Raw genomic sequence first — 26,380 nt, 5'->3', positions numbered from 1 at the left:
CAGGGTTGTCTCTTTCTCCATCAGATTATAATGGTGTGCACACTGCAGCACTCTCATTAATGCCTCCAACAGCCACGGTTTCCTCATTGAAGCTGAGGACAGTCCATTTTCCTGTCTTGAAGAACCCAATCTCTTTCCCTACTAATACTCGCATTTCTACTTGTTTTGGATTGGACAGCCTCAGATTCCAAGTTTTAAAATCTGACATCTGGTAAAAGACATCAGGAAACAGAAATGGCGGGGAAACATGTATGCATCATCAAACGTGCATCTTACTAGAGTCTCAAAATAATAATTATTTATACTGGCCCTTGGTGCAGCTCCTCATTTCATCAAGAGTCATAAAGTGAGCAATTTTAGCTCCTTTCTCTTAAAGGCCAGTCTCCCTCCCTCTTTCCTCTGATTGTCTTTGCCCCCACAAACAGTGTTTGAACAACAGCTGGGTGGGACTGCTGTGCTTACAGCCTTTCACTGACATAATTAAAATCCAAAAGTAGAAAAAATATGTTGTAGTCTGAATCCTAAGTGTTTACTCATTTCTTTAAACAATTTTTAACATGAGTACACATCTGCAATGATACTAACTCACTGGCCACTTTGTGAGGTACAGCAGTTTAGCTACTCATTATGGCAAATACACACACATGGCAGACAGTTCATATGATCACAATGACCTGCTGAGGTTCAGGCCAAGCATCAGAATGAAGGAAAGGTGCTTTGAAGTAACGTTAAACATGTCATGGTTGTTGGTGCCAGATGGGCTGGTCTCAGTATTTTAGGAACTGCTGATCTACTGGGGTTTCCCTTAACAACCAGGGTTTACGGAGAATGGTCCAAAAAAGTGAAAATAGCCTGTGAGCGACCTTGGCCATAGGTCAGAGGACAGCTTTGAGCTGATAGGAGGGCTACAGTCATTAAAATAACCACTCGTTGCACCCAAGAGCATCTCTGAATGCAACACAAATTATGAACCAGATATGCTGCAGCAGCACAGGCGTTACTCCTGCCAGCTAACAACAGGAAACTACAGTTCACACAGCCTCACAAACTTCAACAAAAGAGGAAAAAAACATTTGGATGATAGGGTCAGGATGGAGCCGTCCTGCTGGCATCAATGGCTCATGCTGTGGAGGCTGAGCTGAGTTTGAACACCACTGCCTACCTGAGCATTGTTGATGACCTTGTCCATCCCTTTATGAGACTGCCTACTCATCTTCTGTGTGTTATTTGTGAGCTATAACACATCCATTTGTAATTTACCCTTAAGCAAATTTATGTCTTAACAACATTTTATTTACTGCCACACCTCATGCCGAGGAGCTTTCTCGCATTAGGAACTTATTATTGTGGAACTTGTGTTGCAAGTTTAGCTCTTGGATTTATTTGCACAAGCAAACCAGAATGGCACTTAACTGCCTAGTTGACACGACACACAGACTTCAAATAACGATCAACCTTTTTGTGCCACAGCTGGCAGCACCTCACCAGAAGTCAGGCCTGCTGTAGACACAGAGGCATACAGTCAATGCAGAGCCACATGATGAAAAGAGCCACCAAAGCCACTGTGGGTGTAGCTGCAACCTAATTAACCCACATAATATCATTTCTCAAAGGGATTAAAGCTGAAGCTTTGTCTAAACTTCAGATTCTAGTCTTTAATGTAGAATCTGTTATCTAGGTGCGTTCTGGTGCCCCTTTTGCAGCAAAGAGAGGGAATGAACTATTTTTATGTTTTAACCGATTATAAATACACTTTAACCATATATTCCACACCTGATCACATAATAACAAACAAAAACAAAAAAGCACCATTACCTGAGACAAAGAAGAAAAGACACAGTATTGATCAGCTAACTGGATTTTATGATGATCCTTTTAAAAGATATTATAGAAGATATTATTGGAATGTTTCTATTAATACTAAAACATTTGCGTTTGTGTAGTTAAAAAACCGCAGTGTTTAATGTAAAATAGTCTAATCGGTCTTACCCGTGCTGCTCATGGTGCCAGTCAGATATATTCTCCAGTCAGATGATGCACAGTAAACAAGTCACTATCCACATTAACAGTACATGGATGCAAAGCGCGCAAGCTTCAGTGGCAGCCAGCCGAATGAATGACAGAGAGATGTTTACACGGGAAAGTGCAGCAGAGAGTCCGGCTGTGCCTGGCTGCTGACGCCGCACAGATTTCCACAAACAGCTGCACCGTGAGGACAATGTCCTGCACACACTGCAGAACTGCGCTGCCTCTCCGTACAGCAGACGTGCAGGTTGGGTGTGGGCGCACGGTGCAGAAACGCTAGTGTCAAACTCGAAAGAAGAAGGGATTGAGCAGTGTCCGGTGCGTCATTTCAAAATAAATGTCAGTTTGAACGCTGACGGTTAAGTAGCGTATCTGTGCTCTATGTTATAAAATGTAGCAGAAATGCGACCTTTATATCTGGGCTACTGGGAATCCCAAAGCTACTTTTTACTCTCTGTTTGTGCGAATTTGATCTGAAAATATAATAAATATATGGAATATATGTATAACAAATAAATACTGGCAAATGTTTTTGTTGGAACTTGTTATTCTGTTTAGATTTTAGGGGTAAGCGTCTCGGGAGAGTTTTTCCATCACTCAAATAAAAGAAAACATTTGGAGATGATCGATTCCTTCTTATTTCACTAAAATGTATTTTACTTTGAAGACATAAACTGCAAGCTTCCTGTTTGGATTTAGGTAACAGCGGCCGTGTTGTCTCTTGAAGCTTCAGCATCCAGCCGGCAGTTCCAGAGCAGTCATCGGGCTGACAGCGCCACTGCGCTCATGGCTCGGAATTTATGGGAATTGTATTTTTCTTAAAGAAAACCCGCCGTGTAATGACAGAGTATCCAGCGGTGGACTACATTCCTCCTGGTATAAAGAAACCTCATTGTAAAAGTCGTCTTTGTTTTTGAATACTTATTTCACAAAAATTCATTCTAATTTGAAATAAATCTATTGCTAAATATACAGGTAAGGAAAGGGTTCTGTGGTTCAACACTAATATATTTAATGATTTTTTTAAACTACTGCTCCTTGGACAATCAATGTCCAATTAATTATAAAATAAATTATGATTTTGCATGTGAATTAAAGTCACTCCATACAATAGCATAAATTCCTAAAATATATCGATAACACATCGGATTTTATCATGATCTTACTCCTATTAACCACTACCAATACAATTAACCCCACACAACTGAAATTCGTAAATTTTGACAACAATTTCAGTAATCATCAAAGTAAACTGGACCAATGAGCTTATTTCAGCTTTTGTTTTGCCTTCTGCGACAACGTGGTTGTGACGTCATATCTCCGCGACAAGAAAAGGGCTTCATGGGCACGCCATCATGTTGAAAGGTTTAAAGCTAAACTTTGTTGTTGCATAAAATCGACAGAATGGATGTAAACGAGGAATATGGCAACAGTTACGGAATAGAAGTTATTCTCGGTGAGGGCGGGAAAACAGCCCCGTGTTGTTCTCATGGTAAGTTTACTTAGAGTAAGCCAAACTGAGTTTGATGTCTTATTTTAAAGTTGCTTAGCCTTTTTATTGATATACTTAGAACAAGATTGTCTGTGATGATATTATACATGTAATCAAGGTATTTTAATATATCCTGCCTATAGTAGCTAGCAGTAATAGGGGTGTATTTCTGAAAATGAAATCTACTACATATAGTATAGCGTGTGTATATAGTACACACGCTTACAGGTGTCGTGCCAAGGAAGGCATCTCCGACAGAGTTTGTTTACCCTTCGTCTCCAGCATCCACTGGGTTGTCCAAATCACGGACAAACGGTATCTCTCATTCTTCATTTTTAGTTCACAAACACTTCTTATAATGACTAACTACTCCTGAAATTTTGGAGATGTTAGCTCTTTATACAGCAAAGTTACAGCTCCCCACGCTGGGGGAACAAATTCCGTCGTGGATACGTACCTTGGCACGACCGGTTTGGACTTTCTTTTTCAGTGATCAGTGGTTGTTGATCAATGGTCACGAGAATTTGCATAATTATGACCTTTGTTCCTTCAGTGGGCTGGTTTCAGTCATTATGCAAATGTACTGTTTAAGTCTGGGGAAACCTGCAGTCAGCTGAGACGGAAGACGTCACTTGGATGATGACGAAACGTTTCTCCCACTGAAAACGCTCCGTCCAGATGAACAGAATCAACTTTTGGGGACTTTCTTTTCCCTTTAAAATTGCTTTGATTCTTTGTGCCACACATACTGCAGGGTGCAGAACAGGGCCGTGCAGAGAGGTTTAAAGGGGCGGGTGCTCAAAGTTAAAAAGGGGCACATTGAACCAGGCTGAATAACAACAACACACATTCATCAAGAATCTAATATGGGAAGGGCAGGGCTGTGTTGATCTGAGACTGTAGACATTAAAAAGTCCACAGGAGAGATGGTAGCTGATTAAACAAGTGTCATGAGATAATAACAAAATGCAAAGATTGGTGACAGCGCTTGGAACCATAAGGACACAAAAAACTGTGAGAAATAATTTAGGCTCTGCCTGTGAATCACTCTTTGCTTCTCTTCTTCCTATCATTTCATATATCACTCTGCACTTGCTGTCTATCTGAGAACAAGGCACAACTTGCTATTGCAATAAACTATAATCTAATTATCCACACCTAACAACTCCTGCACTTAATCTATAATAAAATGATGACAGAAAAATGTTATAGCCCTGCCTTTAGTAGCCTCACACAGCTCCTACTGTTTCCTCCTCATGTCCTTACCAGCCATGTCTGGACAATGTTAAAAATCCATATACATAAAACACACACATGCACACACAGTGACATTTTAGATCTTCTTCAGAATACTGTATATACTATGGGCATCACTGTGCTGATTCAGAATCCTTACATTATTATTTATTACTAGAGCTACAATAATAAAGCAATGAGGAGGGGGAAGTAATAAATATGAAATAATGTCATTATGATGATTCCATTTGTTTCACTATCCACTCTGTGCAGGGGCAAAGCTTATTACATTTTTAAAACTGTAGAGATACAATAATTTCACTACTGTAAAATCCAAATTTTGTCTTATTTAAAATATAAATCTAATATAATCTGCTTCTTAATGTATGTTCTTTAAAATACAGCTTGTGTTTTTAAATATATTATAATAATTATTATGTGGACATGCATATTAGATCGTTTTTTAGTGAAATATAATCCCTCCAGAAAGGCAGGAAAAGCTCTGTAACTTACTTTAAAACTAAATATGTTTATAAATACTTTAAAACTAAATATGTTCCCAAAAACGGTGACAGAGCTACAGACCCATGACAGCCTTACACAGGTAGCCAGCAGCTATGACCAGCACTACTTGTGCAGTTAATAAAAGGACAGGTAATGTTTGTCGCGCTGTTGCACACACAGCACGCTCGTTTGTTTCAGTTCGTCAGTTGCTACAAGACAGCTTACCAACGTGTACGTAATAAGCTAATACTCCTGGGTGCTATACACTACAGTGCACGCTGTACACCTACTTACTGGTTTTGTCGCATCAGTCTGTGTCTCTCCTACAGCTCCGGACAGCAGAGTGAAGCTGACCCCCCACCCACTTGAAACGTAAAGGCAAATAGGCGGAGCGGTTAGTGCTACGTTTGTGCAGATTTGTGCAGGTAAAATTAGCGTTTGTGCTGCTACGGTTTCCGAGATATTAAACTTTATTTTATAGGTCATTCAAAGGTCACCATCCCCCCAGACTGCTCCAAAACGGGCCAAAATGGTCTACTTTTTTAGTGCTACGTTTGTGCTGATTTGTGCAGGTAAAATTAGCGTTTGTGCTGCTTCTGTTTTAAAGATATTAATGAAAATGAAAAGGTCAACCAGCCCCCCCACATTACCCAAATCCAACAAAAGTGGTATCAAACGTTTGTGCTACGTTTGTGCTGGTTTGTGCTGCAAAGATTTTCGTTTGTGCTGCTATCATTTTAAAGATATTAATAACAATTTCTAGAGGTCATCAGAGGTCAACCAGCCCCCCCACATTAATTAAATCAAACAAAATGGCTGTCAATCAACTGTGCTACGTTTGTGCTGGTTTGTGCTGCTAAAATTTTCGTTTGTGCTGCTTCTGTTTTAAAGATATTAATGAAAATGTAAAGGTCAAAAGGTCAACCAGCCCCCCCACATTACCCAAATCAAACAAAAGTGGTATCAAACGTTTGTGCTACGTTTGTGCTGGTTTGTGCTGCAGAAATTTTTGTTTGTGCCGTTATTATTTTAAAGATATTAACAAAAATTTCTAGAGGTCAACCAGCCCCCCCATAATAATGGAATCAAACAAAATTGATGTCAAACGTTTGTGCTGGTTTGTGCTGCTAACATTTTAAAATTTTTAATAAAATAACGTCTTGATGCGTGCTTAATCATCCAGGTAAGTAAATCCCAAAAGGTTGATTCTGTTCATCTGGACATTTTCAGTTGGAGAAACGTTTCGTCACTCATCCAAGTGACTTCTTCAGTCTCAGCTGACTGCAGGTTTCCCCAACCTTATAAACACCCGTGAGTGAAGTTGCCCCCCCTACCTTCTTTAAATCGAACAAAATTGATGTCAAACATTTGTCCTGCAAATTATTTTGTTTGTGCAGGTTATGTTTCCCCAATCTTATAAACAGTACATGTACAGTGAAGAGAGATGATACATCTGTCCTCACTTGCATCCCAGTCACGGAAACATTGGAGGTAGTCCGTAAGAGATTTCAGGATCACCCCAACCTCAGCAACAGGACCACTCTCAGCACTGATCAGTTGTGTTTGCTTTTGGAACTGTGTCTTAATTCCACCTATTTTGCATAAGGGTCAGTACAGGCAGAAATCTAGGTGTGCCATGGGTTCCCACAGGCCCCTGCTTAAAGTCAACAAACCAGTTCGTAAGCAGGTACAGGTGTGGCCAGAAGGGTCCTCAGAGGGACTGCTTTTCCACCACAGGCCGCCACACACGACAACACCACAGACTTTCAGGAATATACAGAAACTGTCACTGCCTACATCCCAAAATGCGTCGATGATGTCACAGAGACCAGGACTATCACTGTCTGGGCCAATCAGAAACTATGGCTCACAGGTCAGGTTTAAATGCTCCTAAAGTTGAAAAATGCAAGCCTTCAGAGCCGGAATTAGGTGAGTCTAAGAACAGCAAGGGCAAACCTGTCACGTGGCATCAGTTACAGCAAAGCTTCAGCGACAGCAGAGATACTTGGAGGCAGTGGCAAGGAATACAAACCATCACAGACTACAAGCCCACTCTACAGACCGTGGTGACACAATCCCCAGACAGTGTGTGGAGATCCCTCCACCATCATTACTGAACCCAAGAAGTCATCTATCTCCTGCTTTAAGGACTACCGTCCTGTCAAACTCACCTCCATCATTATTAAGTTAAGTGCTTTGAACGGTTAGTCATGCATCAAATCAAATTATTGCTTTCCCCCAACCTGGATCCATTTCAGTTCGCATACCGGTCAAAACGCTCAACCGATGATGGAATTTCAACTGCCCCTCACTCAGCTCTCACACATCTGAACACTAGAGACTCATATGTCAGAGTGCTGTTCATAGACTTCAGTTCAGCATTCAACACCATCATTCCCCAGCAACTCATTCACAAACTGGATCTGCTGGGGATCAGCACCTTGCTGTATAACGGGCTGCTAGATTTCTTGACAGGAAGACAGCAGACAGTACGGGTCAACAGCAACACCTCCAGCCCAAGAACACGGAATACGGGGGCTCCCCAAGGATGTGTGTTGAGCTCCCTTCTCTTCACTCTGCTGACCCACGACGAGATCTACTACAGGGGTGAAGTTAACCATCTGCCAGAGTGGTACAGCAACAACAACCTGTCCCTGAATGTGGAGAAGACCAACAGCGACTCTACTTCCTCTGCAAACTGAGAAGCACAAGAGATTCAACCCCCATTATGAGCACCTTTTACAGAGGCACAGTTGAGAGTATCCTCACCAGCTGCATCACTGTGTGGTATGACTCCTGCATTGGGTTCTGCAGGAAAAAATGACAACGGGTAGTGAGAGCAGCTGAGAGCATTGTGGGGACCTCTCTTGCCTCCCTCCCCAGGAGATCTACTGCACCTGCCTAATCTGGAAGTTCGTCTCCATTACAGGTGACTCCACTCATCCCTTCAACAGCGTCTTCAGTTTGCTGCCATCAGGAAGGATACTGAAGAGCCTCCGGGCCAGAACCAGCAGACTGAGAGACAGCTTCGTCCATCGGGCTGTCAGGATGCCGACCATCTCTGAATCGAGAAGGGGGGCCCAAGGGTACATCTTTCGCCATCCTACAATGCTGTGATTGTAGCCATTCCCCACTTTCTGTGAATGGTACTCATGGCCATTGATCAATAGGCTTTGATTAGTTGTCATTGATCAATGGTCATAAGAATTTGCATACTAACAATCATGGAATTAACCCCCCGGCACATTGTTCATTCAGTGGCGCTAGTTTCCTTCACTATGCAAATGTACTGTTTATATGGTTGGGGAAACCTACAGTCAGCTGAGACTGAAGAAGTCACTTGGATGAGTGACGAAACGTTTCTCCAACTGAAAATGTCCAGATGAACAGAATCAACCTTTTGGGATTTACTTACCTGGATGATTAAGCACGCATCAAGACGTTATTTTATTAAAAATTTTAAAATGTTAGCAGCACAAACCAGCACAAACGTTTGACATCAATTTTGTTTGATTCCATTATTATGGGGGGGCTGGTTGACCTCTAGAAATTTTTGTTAATATCTTTAAAATAATAACGGCACAAACAAAAATTTCTGCAGCACAAACCAGCACAAACGTAGCACAAACGTTTGATACCACTTTTGTTTGATTTGGGTAATGTGGGGGGGCTGGTTGACCTTTTGACCTTTACATTTTCATTAATATCTTTAAAACAGAAGCAGCACAAACGAAAATTTTAGCAGCACAAACCAGCACAAACGTAGCACAGTTGATTGACAGCCATTTTGTTTGATTTAATTAATGTGGGGGGGCTGGTTGACCTCTGATGACCTCTAGAAATTGTTATTAATATCTTTAAAATGATAGCAGCACAAACGAAAATCTTTGCAGCACAAACCAGCACAAACGTAGCACAAACGTTTGATACCACTTTTGTTGGATTTGGGTAATGTGGGGGGGCTGGTTGACCTTTTCATTTTCATTAATATCTTTAAAACAGAAGCAGCACAAACGCTAATTTTACCTGCACAAATCAGCACAAACGTAGCACTAAAAAAGTAGACCATTTTGGCCCGTTTTGGAGCAGTCTGGGGGGATGGTGACCTTTGAATGACCTATAAAATAAAGTTTAATATCTCGGAAACCGTAGCAGCACAAACGCTAATTTTACCTGCACAAATCTGCACAAACGTAGCACTAACCGCTCCGCCTATTTGCCTTTATGTTTCAAGTGGGTGGGGGGTCAGCTTCACTCTGCTGCTCCGGACCGCTAAAAATGCGCGTGCTCTTTGTGAGCTCGTTCCCAGCTCGTAACCAGCGCGTTCTGCCGTCAAGGGCGATCATTGGTTAAATGTGATCATGTGACTGATGCAAGCCAGATCCTTTTATTTAGCAAAACTGTGATTAATAGTTAAATATTATTGTTGAGGGGCACAGACAGGACTCCGCACGCACGCACACACACATAAAAAAAAATAATAATAATTTTTTTTTTAAAAAGTTGCCTCAACAAAAGGGCACTTTGGGCACCCATCAGGAAAGGGGCGGGTGCTCAAGCCCCTCTAGCCCCCCCCCCCCCCCCCCCCACCCCCCTGCACGTGCCTGGTGCAGAAAACATTTCTCACATATTTTGGTTGCAGTCGCAGTTGTCTGCTATACATCGTTTGACCACATCTCTACGGTGCTCTCGGGCCATTTGAGTAGACTGAACTCATTGTGAGGTTCAAGAAACCAGTTTGAGATTATCCAAACTTTGTGACACGGCTCGCTATCCTGCTGGGAGCAGCCATAAGAGAATGGACAAGGTGGCAGAACTGGAGTAGGCTGTGGTGTTTAAATTATCAGCTGGTACTAGGGAGCCCAAGTGTGCCAAGAAAATAAGCTCCCACATCATAACAGCAGCAGCTCCCTGAACTGTTGATACAAAGCACATGCACCCATCACTTCATGTTACTTACACCAAATTTTGCTGTCCAAACATCGCTGTAGAATTCTTAAGTCATCAGACCAGCCAATGTTTTTCCAAATTTGTGAGACCATGCTCAAAGTTTTGTAGACTCACTTACCTGTTCTTAGCTGAAAGGAGAGGCACCTGCTGAGGTATTATGTTGTGCATTCAGACACGCTCTTTTGCATGCCACGGTCAGCTAAAAGCAGATTAACTATTCTTCTCTGGCTTCAACGCCATCAGGGAAGCAGTTTGGCACAAAGTACTGACCGTTTTCTGTAAACCCTAGAGATGGTTGTCTCAGTGGGAACACCAACTATGCTACATTCAAAGTGACTTAAATTACTTTTCTTTACGATTTTTATGCTCAGTTTGAATTTCAAAACTTTAAATACATTTAGTTACTGCCATGCTATTGGGCGATTAAATATTTCTGTTTAATGAACAGGTGAGCTGAAGACTTTAGCCCATGTTTGTGTGACCTTCCGGGGTTAGAAATGACCCATATTATTCTTCTCTGTGGAATATAACAAACTTTTAACAACTTTGTATATTTTGTCAGGTCCTACCTTGCTGTTTGAGAAGGTTTGTAAAGGAGGAGAAAAAAGTCGGAGGTTTTATGCATGTTCGGCCTGTCGAGATAGAAAAGACTGCAACTTCTTTCAGTGGGAAGATGAAAAGGTAGGCTTACTGGAAAATTCCAGAGCTCATGATAAAACGATGTAAGACATCGATCAGTTTGTTTCAATTCACTTGCGTCAAAGGTTTCAGAAGCCAGGCTGCTGGCCAGAGAAGCAGAGAGCCAGTCAACGAGGCCCCCTTTCCCCCATAAGGAGTACTGCAGCAGGTGAGATTTTATACTCATTTTGCTTATCTTAGGCTGTTTATAAAGCTTCATTTTATTTATTTAATGCTGATTTTGTATGGGATGACTTTTAGGATATTTGTATCTTGTCCTTCAGATTTCAAAAGTTTGTCTCGCTCCCTCTGGACGAGAAGAAGTTCTGTCAGGACTGTCAGATTCTGCTCCTGCCAGACGAGCACAGCCTTCACTCTGCTCACATATCCACTCCCATTACTGCAGCACAGCTGAGGAGGCCCAGTGCACTGTTGCGTCCCCTGAACAACAAGAAGAGCAACGCACAGTACCTTTTCACGGACCGCAGTGCAAACTTTCTCTTGGATACTTTAGCAGGTCTGGGATACAGGAAAATACTGTGTGTGGGCACACCCAGGTGAGACAGACACAAGTGTGACCTTTGAATGTATCAGAAAATTTGTCTCGGTTATAGTGAAGCATCTTGTCTGAACTGCCTCGATGAATCAGTTCATCTGGTGACTTAAAGCAGAAATGGAGCCATTATGTAACCTAAGGTTTCTAATTTGACTGTGACGAGCTCAACTATGATGATGGAAACACACTAACCAAGTCCTCTCTGCTAATGTACATCTTTCTGTACAACTACACTTTGTGATCTCTACACCCTTGGAAAAACACTACCTTCTGTTACATCACATTCTCAAGAAAGTGGCAATGTAGGATTTTGAAATTCGTACCATAGGTGCATCTACTTAATTTTGGAGAAGTCTCTCTGTCTATTCCCACTGCAGCATGATTTTGCCTTCACCCTGGGTCACTGTAGGTATGGCATTTGACAGGTGATACATCAATTATGTGTAACTGTCATATACTGAAGGCTAAATATTTTGATTAGTCAAATCTCAGTTAAATGCTTTAAATGTTTAACGCTTACAGATGTGTTTTTCATCAGTAATGAGATTGTTGCCTTTTGGGTCAGACTGCAGGAGCTGATCAAGCTGCAAAATCTGGAGCAAAAGCTTGAGCCAATAAAGAGTCTCTTGCTGGACATTGACTTTAGGTAAGTTTGCTAATTTATGCATCAGTTGCTGCTTTCCTGTATATAATAAAGCGTTCCAGGTGTTTGCACATAGGCTATTTTGTGTATATAAAATCAAGGTGAGAATGAATTAGACTGCATTTCACTGAGTCTAACATGTTTATTCTGCAAACCCTCTTTGTGCATTTCAAAGAATGATAACTGAGCAGAACATGGTGGCATTTGAAACCGATGCTAATGTTTCATAATGAGAGAAGATTTCAGGACTGACTGAACGAATATATATGGACTGGCAGTACGTTTCATGACATTACAACCTGATCATCAAGGCCAATTCCAGCTGTCATCAGCCAGTTGAGTAGTGTAGCTTTAGTTACTATGTCTCAGTCTAAATTCTGCTATGTAGCTTTTCAAGGTACTTGTATGAAAGGTTGTGTGTTGCTTTATGGAGAAGTTACCACTATGCTTCTGTGGAGGAGGATGTGGGAATCTGAAGTTTAGCCATTCTTGAAATACTGTTGAATGACAGCCAGTTGTTGACTATATACAGATACCATTACAACTATTTGGCTACTTGAGAAATACTGGTTTTGTTTAATTGGACCTCCTTAAATTTTAATTGAATACCTCTGGGCTAGATGTTCCACATTGTTATAGTGGTGTGGTCAGACTTTTTCATGTTCTTATCATGGGCATTGAATGTCAGGGTACTTTTTAAAAAAGATTTTATCGATCTTTTCTCAGTGTGAAACCATTGTAGAAGATACATTTTTACCCCTTAATGCCTAGTGTATCATATGTGATACAAATTAAAACTCATATGTTCAAATAAATATTTCATTTTTTTTATTGCCAAAAGATTAAATAAACACTCCATAAATCTTTTAAAAAAAATTAGCAGTTATTTCATGGATCAGGCTTCAAAGGTCAAAAGCATATATACAGGCACAAATATGTACTTGTGTATATTTGAGCCGATGACCCTGGAATCAGATTTGGGGATGATTTCATCAGACTTTCTGAACTTGTGTAAATCTATAATCCTTTGTAGAACCTACAGTTCCGAGTTTTCCATTGTTCTAAGTTTTGGTCTCATGAGTGCTGTCAAGAGAATCCTTTTTTTATGCTGGCAAAGATAAACTACCAGTTGTAGTCAATTGATCAAATTATTTACAGGCCCTGTCAAGGTAAAAATAATTTCAGTGCCATCTGTTAAAAGACTTAAGTGTATATTTGAGCCTTTAGTCATTAAAGCTTTTATGCTGTACAATCGTTCTACGTAGCTCAAAGATATAGCATTCATAGCATTCATCACAATGATGAGCATATGTAAACTTCTAAGCACAACTTTATGTAGAATATGATAATGGTATCACAGAAACTTCTGGGAACAAAACTCCAAGTGGTTTGGCCAGACCTGATTGTCCGGTGGTCTCAGGAAGCGTATGGCGGGGTACAGGGGTTGAGTGAACTGGTGATGAGCTCTGTCGAACACCGGTGTCATGGCTGCTGAGAACTTTTGCAGGACAACCATGTTTTTTGCATCGTAAAATATCAGCTGGCCTTTATCATAATTAACCCACACTCCCACTTTTCTAATTGGAGTCTGCCCCACTCCTTGACATGATATGTGCCGGTTGTTGTGCCACGCGGTCAGATTGCGGTTCTGAAACTCTACGCACCATGAGTTCCTGTTTCGGCCCAGCTTGGCGCCCTTGTCATTGCCCTTTCTCTCAAGGGTGTCATAGGCTACACCCACAGCCCAGGCTGAGCAGCAGCGGACATTTACCTCCCAGTAACTCTGACCTGCTGTGATGGGAGAGGACCCCAGAGCACAGCATACCTTATCAAACTGAAGGGGATGTTCTGGAGCTGGGCAAGCAGAGCCAGAGAAGGACATGCCCCGCCCCTCTGATGTCACTCTGATCAGATTATGGCAAGACTGCCTGTCGATCATTATGGGGAAAGAATCTGAAAAGAATGAAATAATTTGTTAATGAGATTTTGATCTTTTGTTATTATCAGAGTTACTGTAAACAAATTGTAAACAAATGTATTATTACTCGTGATTGTAGCAGATGGCGCCGCATATTTGATTTGACAGGTTATTAGTGTTACAGGGTGGGGATGGGGGGAGAGGTCAAATTGCTTAGGAAGTGGGCTACTGGAGCACAGCATACATGGAAATGGACTGACAATATGGAATTGATGGAATGCTTCTAATGAGAGAAGACCAATGCATGTGGGAACTATGGATAAGTAGAAAGCCAACATCCACACTTATTAAGAAGCACCTGGTGGCTCAGTGCATTAGCATCAACAGCTCAGCAAACAGCTGATATCGGCTATTTGGATCTACTAAGTTGAGAGTTGATGGATTTGATGCCATGATCATCAATACCTATATTTTGACCTAAACACCATCCAACCATTTTTTCACACAATGACTGATTTATTTGTATATGCAGCAAATGAGTAATCTGGAGCAGACATTTACTGTAGATTGCAGGGGTGGGGAAGAAAAACGTTTATTTTTTTTGGTGTTATTTTAACCAGATAAAGCATCCCTTGGTTGGCCTACTTTGTTCTGTCATGCTCCCAAAGTACACCTAACTTCACTCACTCTGCTGCTGTAAATGAGTTAGCCTGATAGCATGTAGATGTAAGCATCTTAGTACCTAAGAGTAGAGTCTTCCTCTGCAGCCTGGCCTTGAGGTTTTTGGAGATGGAGGAGAGTGTTTTTAGAAGCCTCTCGAATCTCTCTTCATTCAGCCTGATTTCCTTCTCAGACGTGTCTGGCTTCTTAAGGCTGGAGGAGTGGTGACAAAGATCAAAGTGAGGCACAGAGGTGTGATTTAGACCTGTACGGGGATGAAGCAGCAAAGGTAAAAGGTGCAGCGATTTACCTTGCAGTCTCAGAGTGACCCTTGAGATGAGACATAAGCAGAAATACTGGTTAAAATAAAAGAACACTACTTATAGCTTTGTTATTGAGCTGTATGTAAATCAGACCTGCTCGCCTTCCTTCGCTGTGGTGCTTTTACTCAACGTTCTCTGTATGCTGCTCATGCTCTTGGTGACCTGGTCGTGGTAGTTATCCCACTTCTTTAGAACCTGGTCCAGCTTGGTCCTTGTATGCCTCAGGTCCAGCTCCAGGGAGTCCAGGATCACCTGTTCATCCTGCTTCAAAATGCACCGCATGTTCTCAAAGTGCTCTCGAACCTGCTGCTTCATGACCTCTGTGGTCCTCTTCAGTAAGGAGCGTGATTAAGAGGACATGTTATTAGGGATTTATTATATATCATTGCTCTGTTTGCAGTCCTTGGACTTGGCGGTCAGAAATGTATTAGGTAATTTTTCAGTGCTGGTAGTTTTAGGTTTTTACTTACAGAGAGATCGGCCTTGCGTTTCTTCAGAGACTGGATGCGCGCCTTAGTCTTGGACGTTTCAGCCTGCAGCTCCTGGATACGTCTGGTTAACTGCTCCTGCAGACAACAGGACACTTTTTGTATCATAAATGATCTAAATGATCGGTCTTTGGCACCTGATGATTCTATGATCTATCTATCCCGTCATACTTGTTAATCAGTTCCTGCTGTTCTTTAAAGAGTTCGACACTAAACTGAGATTTATATGACAGTATTCCTTTTCTTTTTTTGGGGCTGCTGGTTGCTGAGCTCTCGAATAAAGAAAAGTTTTATAGAGAGAAAATGCACAGTGTTGCCTTGATTAGGTCACAGTCATTATGGCCTATGACCCATGAGTAGATAGTGGTAAAATCTCTAAAGTCTGTGTGTAAGAATCACACAGTAAATACTTCATGCAGCATTGTATTCGCGCCCTGGAGTTCCCCCACCCCTGACCTACAAGATGTTAATCCACAAGCCGGGTTTATGGAGATTGGCAGCACTAGAGCGACTTATTAATATTTAGCAGCTAGTTTTAATGCTATAGCCGATTGGTGTATGTTCCAGCCAATCAAAACATCTGTACCTGAGAGGGTTGTGCGGTTTTGGCAGCCTTACGCTGTAGTTTGGGTGAACGAGAAAAAGGTTGAATAGTGCCGTCACTGCTGGCGTCCAGTGGAGTGAAGCTCAGCCCGTCTTGCAGTAGGCTGTGGATGCCTTCAGAGGGCGCTAAAAGATTAGTGTAAACGGCTGTTGACGTTCCATTACCGAGGGAGCACGACTCTCTTTCTGCCATTTCTGAGGACTGAACAAAACAATAAAAACAGATTACATTTCTACATAAGTCATTCTCTCATTTACCTTTTATTTAAAAAAGCACTTTCTTGGAATTAGCTTCTGCTGTGTATTTGTGTGTGTATAGATTAAATTAACTCGTCAGGGCTATGAAAAGTTCGAGAAAACCTGTCATTTCATGCCAAGCCTTTACCAAAAATCTATTCCAGATCAGAGTTCCAAGTCTGACCTACTGTAATAATTTAAATAAAATAATAATAATTAAATCCAATGTTTGTTTTTTTTATTCAAGTTTCAAAGAGACGAGTCTGTTCTGTTGTGTACTGTTTAATAAGGCAGCATATCTGGACTAAAGGATATTCTTTAACCATTATCAAATAATGTTGTTTTAAGAACTTCTTACCTGAGTTCGCTGCTGTTTGTTTCTGTAACGTTGTGCTAGAAGTGCAGGATGGGTATGTTCCTGGGTAACAAGCTTCAGCTTGCAGCACATAGTCAGACACCTTATCCTTCCCTGCTGTGTTGTTACCTAATGTGCTGTATACCAGTCGTCAATAGGCTCAAACTTGTTCTCTTTTTTTTTTAACCAGCGTCCGGAAGCACTGAACAGTCTGTTGCATAATAAAAAGCCAAACAAAATCTTTCTGTTTCAGGTATGCTCAGTTCTACAGTCAAGATGAGTTCTGTCATTACAACATGTTTAACCATCACTTCTTTGGTGGAGAGGTAGGAGTTGAGCTGATGTCCTGCTAGTTCAGTCAAACTTTCCATCAACAGCCGAGTTTGATAAAGCCTTCTCTCTTATCAGTCATCCAGTGCAACCCTGAAGAACTTCCTCAGAGAGTCTGACGGGGAGAAGGTGGCAATGGTAGCCGATCCTCCGTTTGGTGGTCTGGTGAAGCCCCTGGCCAACAGTTTCTCTCTGCTATCTCACACATGGAAGAAGTTGCAGAGCTCTGGTCAGCACCGCTGTGGAACTTTCAGAATTAATTGTTTCTTTTTATATTTATGACTTGTGTCTTTTTTTTAATAGGTATAAGATGCAAAAACAAAACTTTATGCTAAAATGTTATCATAATTTAAAGTTGATATGGCTAACATGTTAGCAGACACACAAAGTGGAGCAGCATTAAGATACATTTAGAAGCTCTATTGGGTGTTGGAAAGGAGGTTGGTTGAGAAGTGTAAGACTTTAAATTATACAGACTAACAGCAAAACGAGCTAAAAGAGGCAAAGACTAGATTTGCTTACAATCCTTTTCTCTGCAGGTTAGGGTTAAGCTAAAGTTATAGTAGCAGCAAGTCATTGCATGGCTCAAGGAAAGAGACTTTTTGTTTACTATTAGAACTATTACTTTAAATGAAGAAATCTAGTGTTTGACTGTAGCATGCATGTTGTGTTTGTGTGTGCAGACAGCAGTAATGCTAACATGCCCATGATCTGGGTCTTCCCTTATTTCTTTGAGCCTCGGATACTGGAGTGTTTCCCATCATTCAGCATGTTGGATTACCAGGTAACAGCAAGGCAGCAGTTTAGAGTCATCAGCTAATATTACTCTCTGCGTACGTATAGCTTTAGGTTTTTCTAAACTAATAACATTAAGTGATGCGCTATAATATTTACTTGCATAGACACTCATAATTTTGTCGAATGTAAAGTTCCACTGACTCGTACTCTACCCCTTATTATTTATGTTTATCAATCAAATGTGACATAGAGACAACAATTTATGCGCATTCTTAAATTGAAGTTATTTAAAATGTGTTTTTGGCTCCTGCTTCAGCTGCAGCATGCTGACTCACACATAGTTACTGTTATTAGACTACAAACCGAATCAAGGCTATGCTTTTTATCAATGCTCCACTTTCCCTAGATCCTCGAGCTTACTTTATTTATTAAATATTTCAGTGCACTTTACAGTGGAATATTATGGCCACAAAAACAAATAAAAGATTTAGAACTAGAAGTAATGAAATTTCAGTTTTAAAATTTTCAGTTTTTCTTTTGAACCAGGTGGACTATGACAACCATCCTCTGTATAAACATGGAAAGATGGGCAGAAAACAGTCTCCTGTCAGACTCTTCACTAATCTTTCACCCAGAGACATCATCCTTCCCAAAGAGGAAGGTTACAGGTTACTACATGTTCACTCAGTTAAATCCAGACGTGTTCAGAAATAATGTTGGAGATGAGAATGTCTTAAAGTATATGTGATAAAACATTTGAATAGATTGTTATCGGTTTGTGATTTGATGTTAACTAAAAGGGCTTGAGCATAGACTGACCAAAGTCATGTTTTTGGTTAACTGTGGAGAATAAAAATCATCTGTTAATTTTCTCAACTGTAAGAAAATCATCGCCATAAAAAGGGCAAAGTTATGAGCTACATTTAAAAGTGTTTAATTAAAGATATCACATTTAGCACAAAGTTAAGAAGGCAGTTTAATGGGGAAACTAATGGATGCATGAATTCATTGGTGTTATTTGTCATTAATCCCTCAGCTTCATTTTAAAAATGGGGTTGGCGTTTTTATTTTGGTATTTTTAAGACTTTCATATGTAAAGAAATGAACAGCTCATACCACCAACTCCAGGTTTTCCTTGTGCAGTTAATAAAATGCATAAACACATGAGAGTTTTGTGAAACACAAACTGTCAGACGTCTGTCTGTCTTTTGTGTGTATTTAAGCAACTCTGCACATTTGAATTTAAAGTGTTTAATTTGTGAATGACCCTCTCGTTTTTAGATTTTGCCCTTTATGTGAGAGATATGTCTCATCCCTGAACAAACACTGTGCGAAATGCAACCTCTGCCCATCCAAGGTACGAAACTCGTGTGACTGCATTTTATTTTTAAACTGAAAAGGCACTGCATCAAGTTTCCGTTGAATCTTTGCATGTCACAACCTGTATTTTCTGTGTTTGCAGGACGGCCGAGAATGGAAGCACTGCTCAACCTGTGTGAAATGTGTGAAACCGTGTAGGTCGATTAATCACAGATGCAAACTGATGTGCAGTTACTGATTTCACGTCACACTTCCCATATATTTCTTGTGAATTTATTTAAATATCTTTCCTGTAAGCCTGGGAGCACTGCCAGTCCTGTGGCCGTTGTGCCCTGCCAGACCACCCATGTACCACCCGTGAAGGGAAGGAGGGCTGCTTTAACTGCGGAAGCCCAGAGCACAAACGTAAAGACTGCTCTGTCAAACACACACACAGGTTCAACAGGTGAGCCAGGGATCTGTTCCTGTTAAGGGATAAATCTTGTCACTCCACTCTACCCGTAAGATTTAATATTTACACGTCTTAACTTGCTCGTCTGTGTTTTACTACTCCAGACATCGGACCAAAGCCAAAGTTGGAGGAAAAAAAGGATCCCCCCAGTCCCTCCTCAGACTTAAAGCAAAGAGGAAGTCTGGTGCAGCTCGCAGAGCAAAGTTGTTGGCTGGAAAGTCTCTGTGACTTCAGTAGTCAGGCAGTACCTTCTCAGCTGTGCAATCCAAAGCAATATTTTTTTCCTTTTCAGCATGGTTTTTTTTGGCAGTGGTTTAAAGTGTTGTAACAGAATAAAACTTGAAGGGAGAGTTTGGTTTGTACTTTTCTTTAAATGCTGAACTGACAAGTAAAGCTTTCTGTGGAGGTTTCCAGGTCCACAGCTAAATTTCACATCCACATAATATGGCTTTGTATTCAAGTGTTCTCAAAATACTAGCTTATCACCTTCAGCCAGTACAGAAACAAAGAGCAGTAATCAGTCCTTTTTGATCTGTAACGCTGCAGGTTTTTCCAGGGCCAGCTAGTGTACAGTGCAACCTATAGGTGCAACTAAAGCTTTTTGCATTAATTGCCCATATAATGTAGATTGCACCTGTTTATCATTTTGACTTAGTCTAATTCAGACCAATTTCATTTACAACTTAATTTCCTACAAAATTAAGAAAGACCCCAACAATCAGACAGTCAACAAGATGCATTTAGCATGTTGGGTGATTTAAAAACTCCCTTTTAACAGGAAGAGACCAGCACCAGGCTTAGAGAGGAGCAGCTATTGGCTCAAATACACCTCCTGAAAGACGTGAAAACCCAAGAGCAGCAGCAAAATGGATAGAGAATATGCTGCAGTTCACTAAAATACGTGTCCTTGTGTTCACTATAGGAAAAATGGCTTTTCTCAAGTTTTTCAGAGCTCTGGACTTAAACCTGTAGGCTTGTTTCTGCCCTGTTATTCCCTTTTCACAAGCTCTTCCTGTGAGAGTATTCTGACATTAAAGATTTTATGGCTCAAAAAATTTCAGTGCTCTTCTGAGTATTTCAGCAATTTTGTAATTGCAGTTAAGAATGGCTTTATAATAGGTTTACAGTCCTTGGCAGGTGTCTTTGCACATTATAACCACTTTCTAAGAATGAACAGCAGGATCTTATGCATTTAATAGATCATCACTAGCATAGTTTAATTTTTCCTGTAGTTTAATTTTATAGCATTCTACTGTTGCACCACATCTTGAGTTCATGTTTGGCCAGCTGATGGCAGCATTGTTGAGGTTTACTTAAAAATCTTTCCCACCAATCATTACATTTCTTTAAGTGTGATTTCTCCACACTGCAAGTCGGAGTACAGATATAGACATTGTTTGGGCAAGCTCTAATAGAACAGGGTATACAGCACATCCTGCCAAAATTATGCACTGAACCTGACAGTAATGGTTCTGGTGATGATGAAAAAAAGACAGGAGTCTGACACTGCTGCTTTCAGTGATGTTTACCTGGTTCAAGCAGTGAAGGCTTCCAGACCCAAGAGCACTTCCCTCTTCACGGTGGATGTAAACAGTGACTGATTTTATGCTTTTATTCTGACAGCCACCTTTGATGGAATGATCCTGTGAAGCCAAAGTGATTCTTTATGTATCTTACTGTAGACTCACTGCTGAACATAGTTGGGCTCATACGATGTAATTCCTAATCACCCAGCAATCAAGTGGCTAGTTTTGTTATTCTGTATAAAACCAGAAGTCCAGGTAGAGGGAGTCCTCAATTATATTAGTTAGAAACTGTAGGATATACTGATGATGACAGGTCAGAAAAGAAAAATAACACCGGGTACATTAAATAAAAACAGGCTTATGTTGCTGTCTAAGTGAGGAGAGTCAGATTTGGTGTCGAATGAAAGAGTGTCAAAAGTGAAAAGCTGGTATGTGCCAGGATGACTGTTTACCTTTTTTTGGCTTCTCTGTGTAAAATGCCATCACATTCGCAAAATTAACTTTATACTTGTAATTACCAGTTTTCAGTTTTCTTTGCTGACCCTGTTTTGTTTTTTTCAAAAAGTGAAAGAAATCATCAACTAGAGAAGAAAGGTGGGAAGTTAAAGCAGAAAGGGGCAAAGGTCAGCGCAGGATTTAAAGCTGCTAAGCACTGCTGTGTGATTCAAATGCTAAGCAGGCAGAGAAAGACTTTTTTCTGATAGCCTTCCTCTATGAAATGTAAATTAGATGGAAAACAAGGGGGGGAATCTAAAAAAATAGAAGCTTCCCTCATCTGTTCCCATGTATTTTAAATTCACACATCAAAACAGTAGACCAGGAAGGTAATGATGCAGGTATATGATGAAGCAAAGGAGCAGGGCTGTTGTTCATAAAAATGAGCTTCACATATGCACTAAAACTTATTTCCTTCTTATATTATTTTATTAAATGATCAAATCAATTTAAACTTCATAATATAATGATATTAAACATTTTGTATCATGTCAGAGGCGAATAAACATTGCACATTGTTTCTTACAGAGAGATGCATTCTGTGATAATACCAACATTTGTGTTCAGCAGATTAGCTTAAATTGTAAACTTAATTTAAAGGGGGTGTTTTAGTTGATGAACCATAGACTGTATGAAAGAATGAATGTAGCCTCCTGGTCTGAAAAATGGAGCCAATGGAAAAGTGTCATAAACTTGCCTGCGATGTAATACCCAAAAGTTGAGCTGGATTGCTCACTTAATATGTATGTCTATATGTCTATCAGCACTATTATTCGATTTACCACACGTCACTATTCTGTAGTGGGCTATTTATCATTATTTAGTACTTTAATACTGCTTTTTGATTGCATTACGTTTTATTGAGTTTATTGAGTCATACAGCTACAATCCTAATTTCAAATACAAATAAAAATAGTAAATACATTAATCCATATTTTATTCACAATAGCACATATAAAACATTAAATGCTTTGATTAATAATTGGCAGAGTTTCACTAATCTGCAAATTAGCAATCTGAAGACTGAATATGTCATCATCTACATGATATTATCAAAAGATTCTGAGACTCTGGAAAAATATTCATCAGTGCCTCAGGAATTGGCAGCTTGCACATCTGGAAAGGCGCTATCACTGCTGAAAGGTATATACAGGTTTTAGAACAGCATATGCTCCCATCCAATTAGAATCACCCAGCCTAACCTCACTAACTGCATTTACTGGTTATGCTAAATTGGATGTAGGTGTGTATGACTGTCAGTCTCTATGTTAGCCCAGTGACAGACTGGTGACCTGTCCAGTGTGTACCCCACCTCTTGCCCTTTGGTATCTGGGATAGGCTCCCAGATACCAGATACCTGGAAAGCCTGAATTGGCTAAGCAGTAGAAAACAGAGATCACAAGTGATCACCACAGGATGAAGCGCTGCATGTTTGATTTGGCAGAGTTTAATTACCGGATTTCCTTCAGGACACAACCCGAAGGGGATTATTTATGGCCTCAATTAAATTCAGTATATTCAGGCAAAACTAATATCTGGTGGTAAACACGAGCCAAAAGCTTCTTGAACTACTCTCCTTCATCCCAGTATACTGATATACTGGTTTGCGGAGTGGCCAAACTTTCCTGACTACACTAAATCCCTCGACAGGGTTTTTCCAGTGTGGTATTCAGCGTGCTTGAAAAATACTGAGATACTTCACATGCTCCGAGGATCAAATTTTTCCTACAGGAACAGGTATGCTGTTTGCATTGCTTCTTTTCTTGACAGATTTTTTTTTAAATGTATGGAAGTGTAGGCATTGCAAAAGAAGAAAAAGAAAAAGAAAAAAGAAAGAATTACTGTATAAAAATGGTGGGAACAAAAGGCCCGCTTAAAAATAAGCCTAAATCTGATATTTAATGCCAACCTCCTCTAAAGGAACAGTTGGCATCTGATGTAGGCTATTACAGTGCTGTGGTTAATTTACCTGCTTTTGTCTGGACTGTTCTGACATGTATTGGGTTACAGTGTGTCCAATCTTATGGGTATCCCCTCAGAAGGAATTATGTATCTAATAATAATAATAATAATAAATTTTATTTATGAGCGCCTTTCAAGTCACCCAAGGACACTTTACAATAGGATAAAACACTTAGTAAAAACAATGGCAGAATAAGAACAATAAAATAAAGCACAAGATAAAATGAACAAACAGTGGATTCACAGTGAATATGCAGATTTGAACAGATGAGTTTTGAGTTGGGATTTAAACTGGGGGAGAGAACCAATATTTCTTATTTCAGGGGGCAGAGAGTTCCACAGCCTGGGAGCAGAGCAGCTGAAAGCTCTGCTTCTCATGGTGGTGAGGCGGAAGGAAGGTACAGTAAGCTGGACAGAAGAAGAAGAACGAAGTGAACGGGCAGAACAAGTGGTGGTTAACAGGTCAGAAAGGTAAGAAGGAGCGAGGTTATGAATGGCCTTGAAGGTGAGCAGAAGAACTTGGAAAATTATCCGGAATTTCACAGGGAGCCAGTGAAGTTCCTGAAGAACAGGGGTGATGTGCTGGTAGGAGGGGGTTCTGGTGATAATGCGAGCAGCAGAGTTCTGAACCAGTTGAAGCTTATGGAGGGATTTTTGGGGGAGACCATGCAGAAGAGAATTGCAGTAGTCAATACGGGAGGTAACAAGACTATGTACAAGAATGGACGTAGACTGGGTGGAAAGAGAAGGAAGCAATCTGTTAATGTTACGTAGATGGAAGTAGGCAGAACGGGTGAGGTTATTGATGTGTGATTTATAAGAAAGTGTACTGTCTAGGATGACACCAAGGCTCTTAACCTGAGGAGAAGGGAAAACTGTGGAGTTATCGATGGTAAGTGAGAAATGGTTTGCCTTCAAAAGGTTGGATTTGGTGCCAATAAGGAGGATCTCAGTTTTATCCTCATTGAGCTTTAGAAAATTAGAGGTAAACCAGGATTTTAACTCGGATAGACATTCTGTAAGGGAAGAAGGTGGGAGGGAGGAATCAGGTTTGCAAGAGAGATATAACTGGGTGTCATCAGCAAAACAGTGAAACTGAAGATCAAATTTGCGGAAGATGGTACCTAGAGGGAGGATGTATATTATAAAGAGAAGAGGGCCTAAAACTGAGCCTTGGGGTACACCAGAGGTGACGGGGAATAGGCGAGAGCGGAATGATCTTAGTTGAATAAACTGGGAACGGTCGAGGAGATATGATTGAAACCAGGCGAGGGGTGTGTCAGAGATGCCGAGAGAAGAAAGTCTGCTTAGAAGGACAGAGTGAGAAATGGTGTCAAAGGCAGAGCTCAGATCTAAAAGGACGAGAATGGTGAGAAGACCAGAGTCAGCTCCGATTAAGAGATCATTAGTGACTTTAAGTAGAGCAGTTTCGGTACTGTGACATGAGCGAAAACCAGATTAAAATCTCTCATAGATGTTATTATTAACCAGGTGTAAATGAAGATGAGCTATCTGTAGTATTGCATTTAGTACATATTAGCATTCTGTTTTTAGATTAACCTACATTATTGGTAGTGAGCTCAAAGGTGCTTTAGGAATGGCTCACCGATTAACCAGCTGACAGCTCTGGCAGGATCAATGCTGCACATCCACATGGATGCCCAGCCAATAAAGTTAGGCCACTATTCACTCCACAGTTTCACTATACCCCATATGGCCAGCCATCGGGTGGTAATGAGCCACCAACAACTGGGTGTTTTCCAACTACCCTCACCTACCTACTCTAGCTTTGAAGTCCAATTATTGGAGATGACTGCATCCACGACCACACTCTGCGTGGTGGTTTATCGACCGCCTAAATATAGCAAATATTTTATCACGGACTTTGCTGATCTCCTAGGCTCCGTTCTTTTTAAGTATGGTTGTGTTCTCATTGTCGGTGATTTTCTTTCAAATATATTTATTGAGAGCAAGTATCATGATTGTAGTTTTTACAAATTGACATAACATAGCTTATGCTCCTTTTTTTCTCTAAACTAACAAGGCAAATAATTAAACAACACCAACAACAACAAAACAAAACAAAAAAAAAAACCAAAAAAAAAAAACCCGCAGTCACCCATAAGGGGTCCCAATACCCCGGCTGTCGACAAAAGGGAAGAGAAACAAGTAAACAAAGTTTTATATTTTCCCAAGGTATATAAGTAAAGGGTGCCAGATTAATTCAAAATCTTTTACATTGTCATTCATACTATATCTTATTTTTTCAAGGTGAAGAGTGTTTATAAGTTCAGTAAGCCACATTTTTAATACAGGAGTCTCATTGCCTTTCCAAAGCTGCAGGATCAATTTCTTTGCAATAATCAAAGCATATGCCATAAACCTTTTTTGAGAGTGTTGTAAATTTTGTGTTTCGTTGGAAATCCCAAAGATGATTACTGTCGGATTTGGTTCAATCTTACTTTTAAAAATATTAGACATATAAGTAAAAATATCATACCAAAAACCCTGAAGCCTTGGACATAGTGCAAAACAATGTAACAGATTTCCATAGTGTATCTTGCATTTTTCACAGAGGGGGGAACACTCTGGATACATTTTGTGAAGTTTTTCCCTTGAATAGTGTAGTCTGTGTATAATTTTGTACTGAATTAAACAGTGACGGGAATTAATAAAAGGCGTATTTATGTTGTGTAAGGCCTCCTGCCAGAAATCTTCTGATAGGAGAGTCCCAAAATCTTTTTCCCACTCCTCTTTGATTGAAGTAGTTGAAGGTATATTCATCTCCTGTATTGAATTATAAAATAATGAAATTCTCTGTTCAAACCCCCTTCCATCACTAAGACATCTGTCCAAAGGATCGGACGATATGTTTTCAAATTGTGGCAGG

The 26,380-nt window shown here is 40.4% G+C and overlaps 3 protein-coding genes across 3 annotated transcripts in view; 1 reads left to right on the top strand and 2 right to left on the bottom strand.

Annotated features, from left to right (window-relative positions):
- The window catches only part of ablim2 (actin binding LIM protein family, member 2), a 93,135-nt gene extending 90,850 nt beyond the window's left edge, over positions 1-2,285 (bottom strand). Inside the window, exon 1 of the mRNA XM_080299772.1 lies at positions 1,990-2,285. Within this exon, the coding sequence (XP_080155898.1) occupies positions 1,990-2,002 (13 nt within the window). The 5' untranslated portion in view covers positions 2,003-2,285. The remainder of the gene's footprint in view (positions 1-1,989) is intronic.
- A 1,044-nt stretch (positions 2,286-3,329) lies between these two features.
- zcchc4 (zinc finger, CCHC domain containing 4) lies at positions 3,330-19,857 on the top strand. Its single transcript, XM_026158088.2, has 13 exons — positions 3,330-3,517; positions 10,770-10,888; positions 10,972-11,054; positions 11,170-11,442; positions 12,007-12,087; positions 16,922-16,994; positions 17,077-17,227; positions 17,682-17,782; positions 18,283-18,404; positions 19,018-19,093; positions 19,199-19,250; positions 19,354-19,501; positions 19,612-19,857. Exons 1-13 carry the CDS (start codon positions 3,430-3,432, stop codon positions 19,733-19,735), a joined length of 1,491 nt encoding a protein of 496 aa, XP_026013873.1. The 5' UTR covers positions 3,330-3,429; the 3' UTR covers positions 19,736-19,857.
- LOC113015796 (E3 ubiquitin-protein ligase TRIM62) lies at positions 12,898-16,807 on the bottom strand. Its single transcript, XM_026158103.2, has 7 exons — positions 16,672-16,807; positions 16,060-16,278; positions 15,456-15,551; positions 15,079-15,315; positions 14,973-14,992; positions 14,745-14,875; positions 12,898-14,037 (listed from the first exon to the last, which is right to left on the bottom strand). Exons 1-7 carry the CDS (start codon positions 16,759-16,761, stop codon positions 13,439-13,441), a joined length of 1,392 nt encoding a protein of 463 aa, XP_026013888.2. The 5' UTR covers positions 16,762-16,807; the 3' UTR covers positions 12,898-13,438.
- Positions 19,858-26,380: the final 6,523 nt, after the last annotated feature.

This window comes from Astatotilapia calliptera, chromosome 3 (assembly GCF_964374335.1).
Source record: "Astatotilapia calliptera chromosome 3, fAstCal68.1, whole genome shotgun sequence".
NCBI lineage: Eukaryota > Metazoa > Chordata > Actinopteri > Cichliformes > Cichlidae > Astatotilapia > Astatotilapia calliptera.
Note: the sequence above shows the minus strand (reverse complement) of the source record. Positions and strands in the feature narration are given on the sequence as shown.

Coding starts and splice junctions, on each gene's coding strand:
- zcchc4 (XM_026158088.2), top strand. CDS start 3,430: ATGGATGTAAACGAGGAATATGGCAACAGTTACGGAATAGAAGTTATT. Junction 11,443..12,006: donor CTGTGTGTGGGCACACCCAG/GTGAGACAGACA, acceptor CTTTTGGGTCAG/ACTGCAGGAGCTGATCAAGC. Junction 16,995..17,076: donor ATCACTTCTTTGGTGGAGAG/GTAGGAGTTGAG, acceptor CTCTCTTATCAG/TCATCCAGTGCAACCCTGAA.
- LOC113015796 (XM_026158103.2), bottom strand. CDS start 16,761: ATGTGCTGCAAGCTGAAGCTTGTTACCCAGGAACATACCCATCCTGCA. Junction 15,316..15,455: donor AACGCAAGGCCGATCTCTCT/GTAAGTAAAAAC, acceptor TCCTTACTGAAG/AGGACCACAGAGGTCATGAA. Junction 14,038..14,744: donor GAGGAAGACTCTACTCTTAG/GTACTAAGATGC, acceptor CATTCTTTTCAG/ATTCTTTCCCCATAATGATC.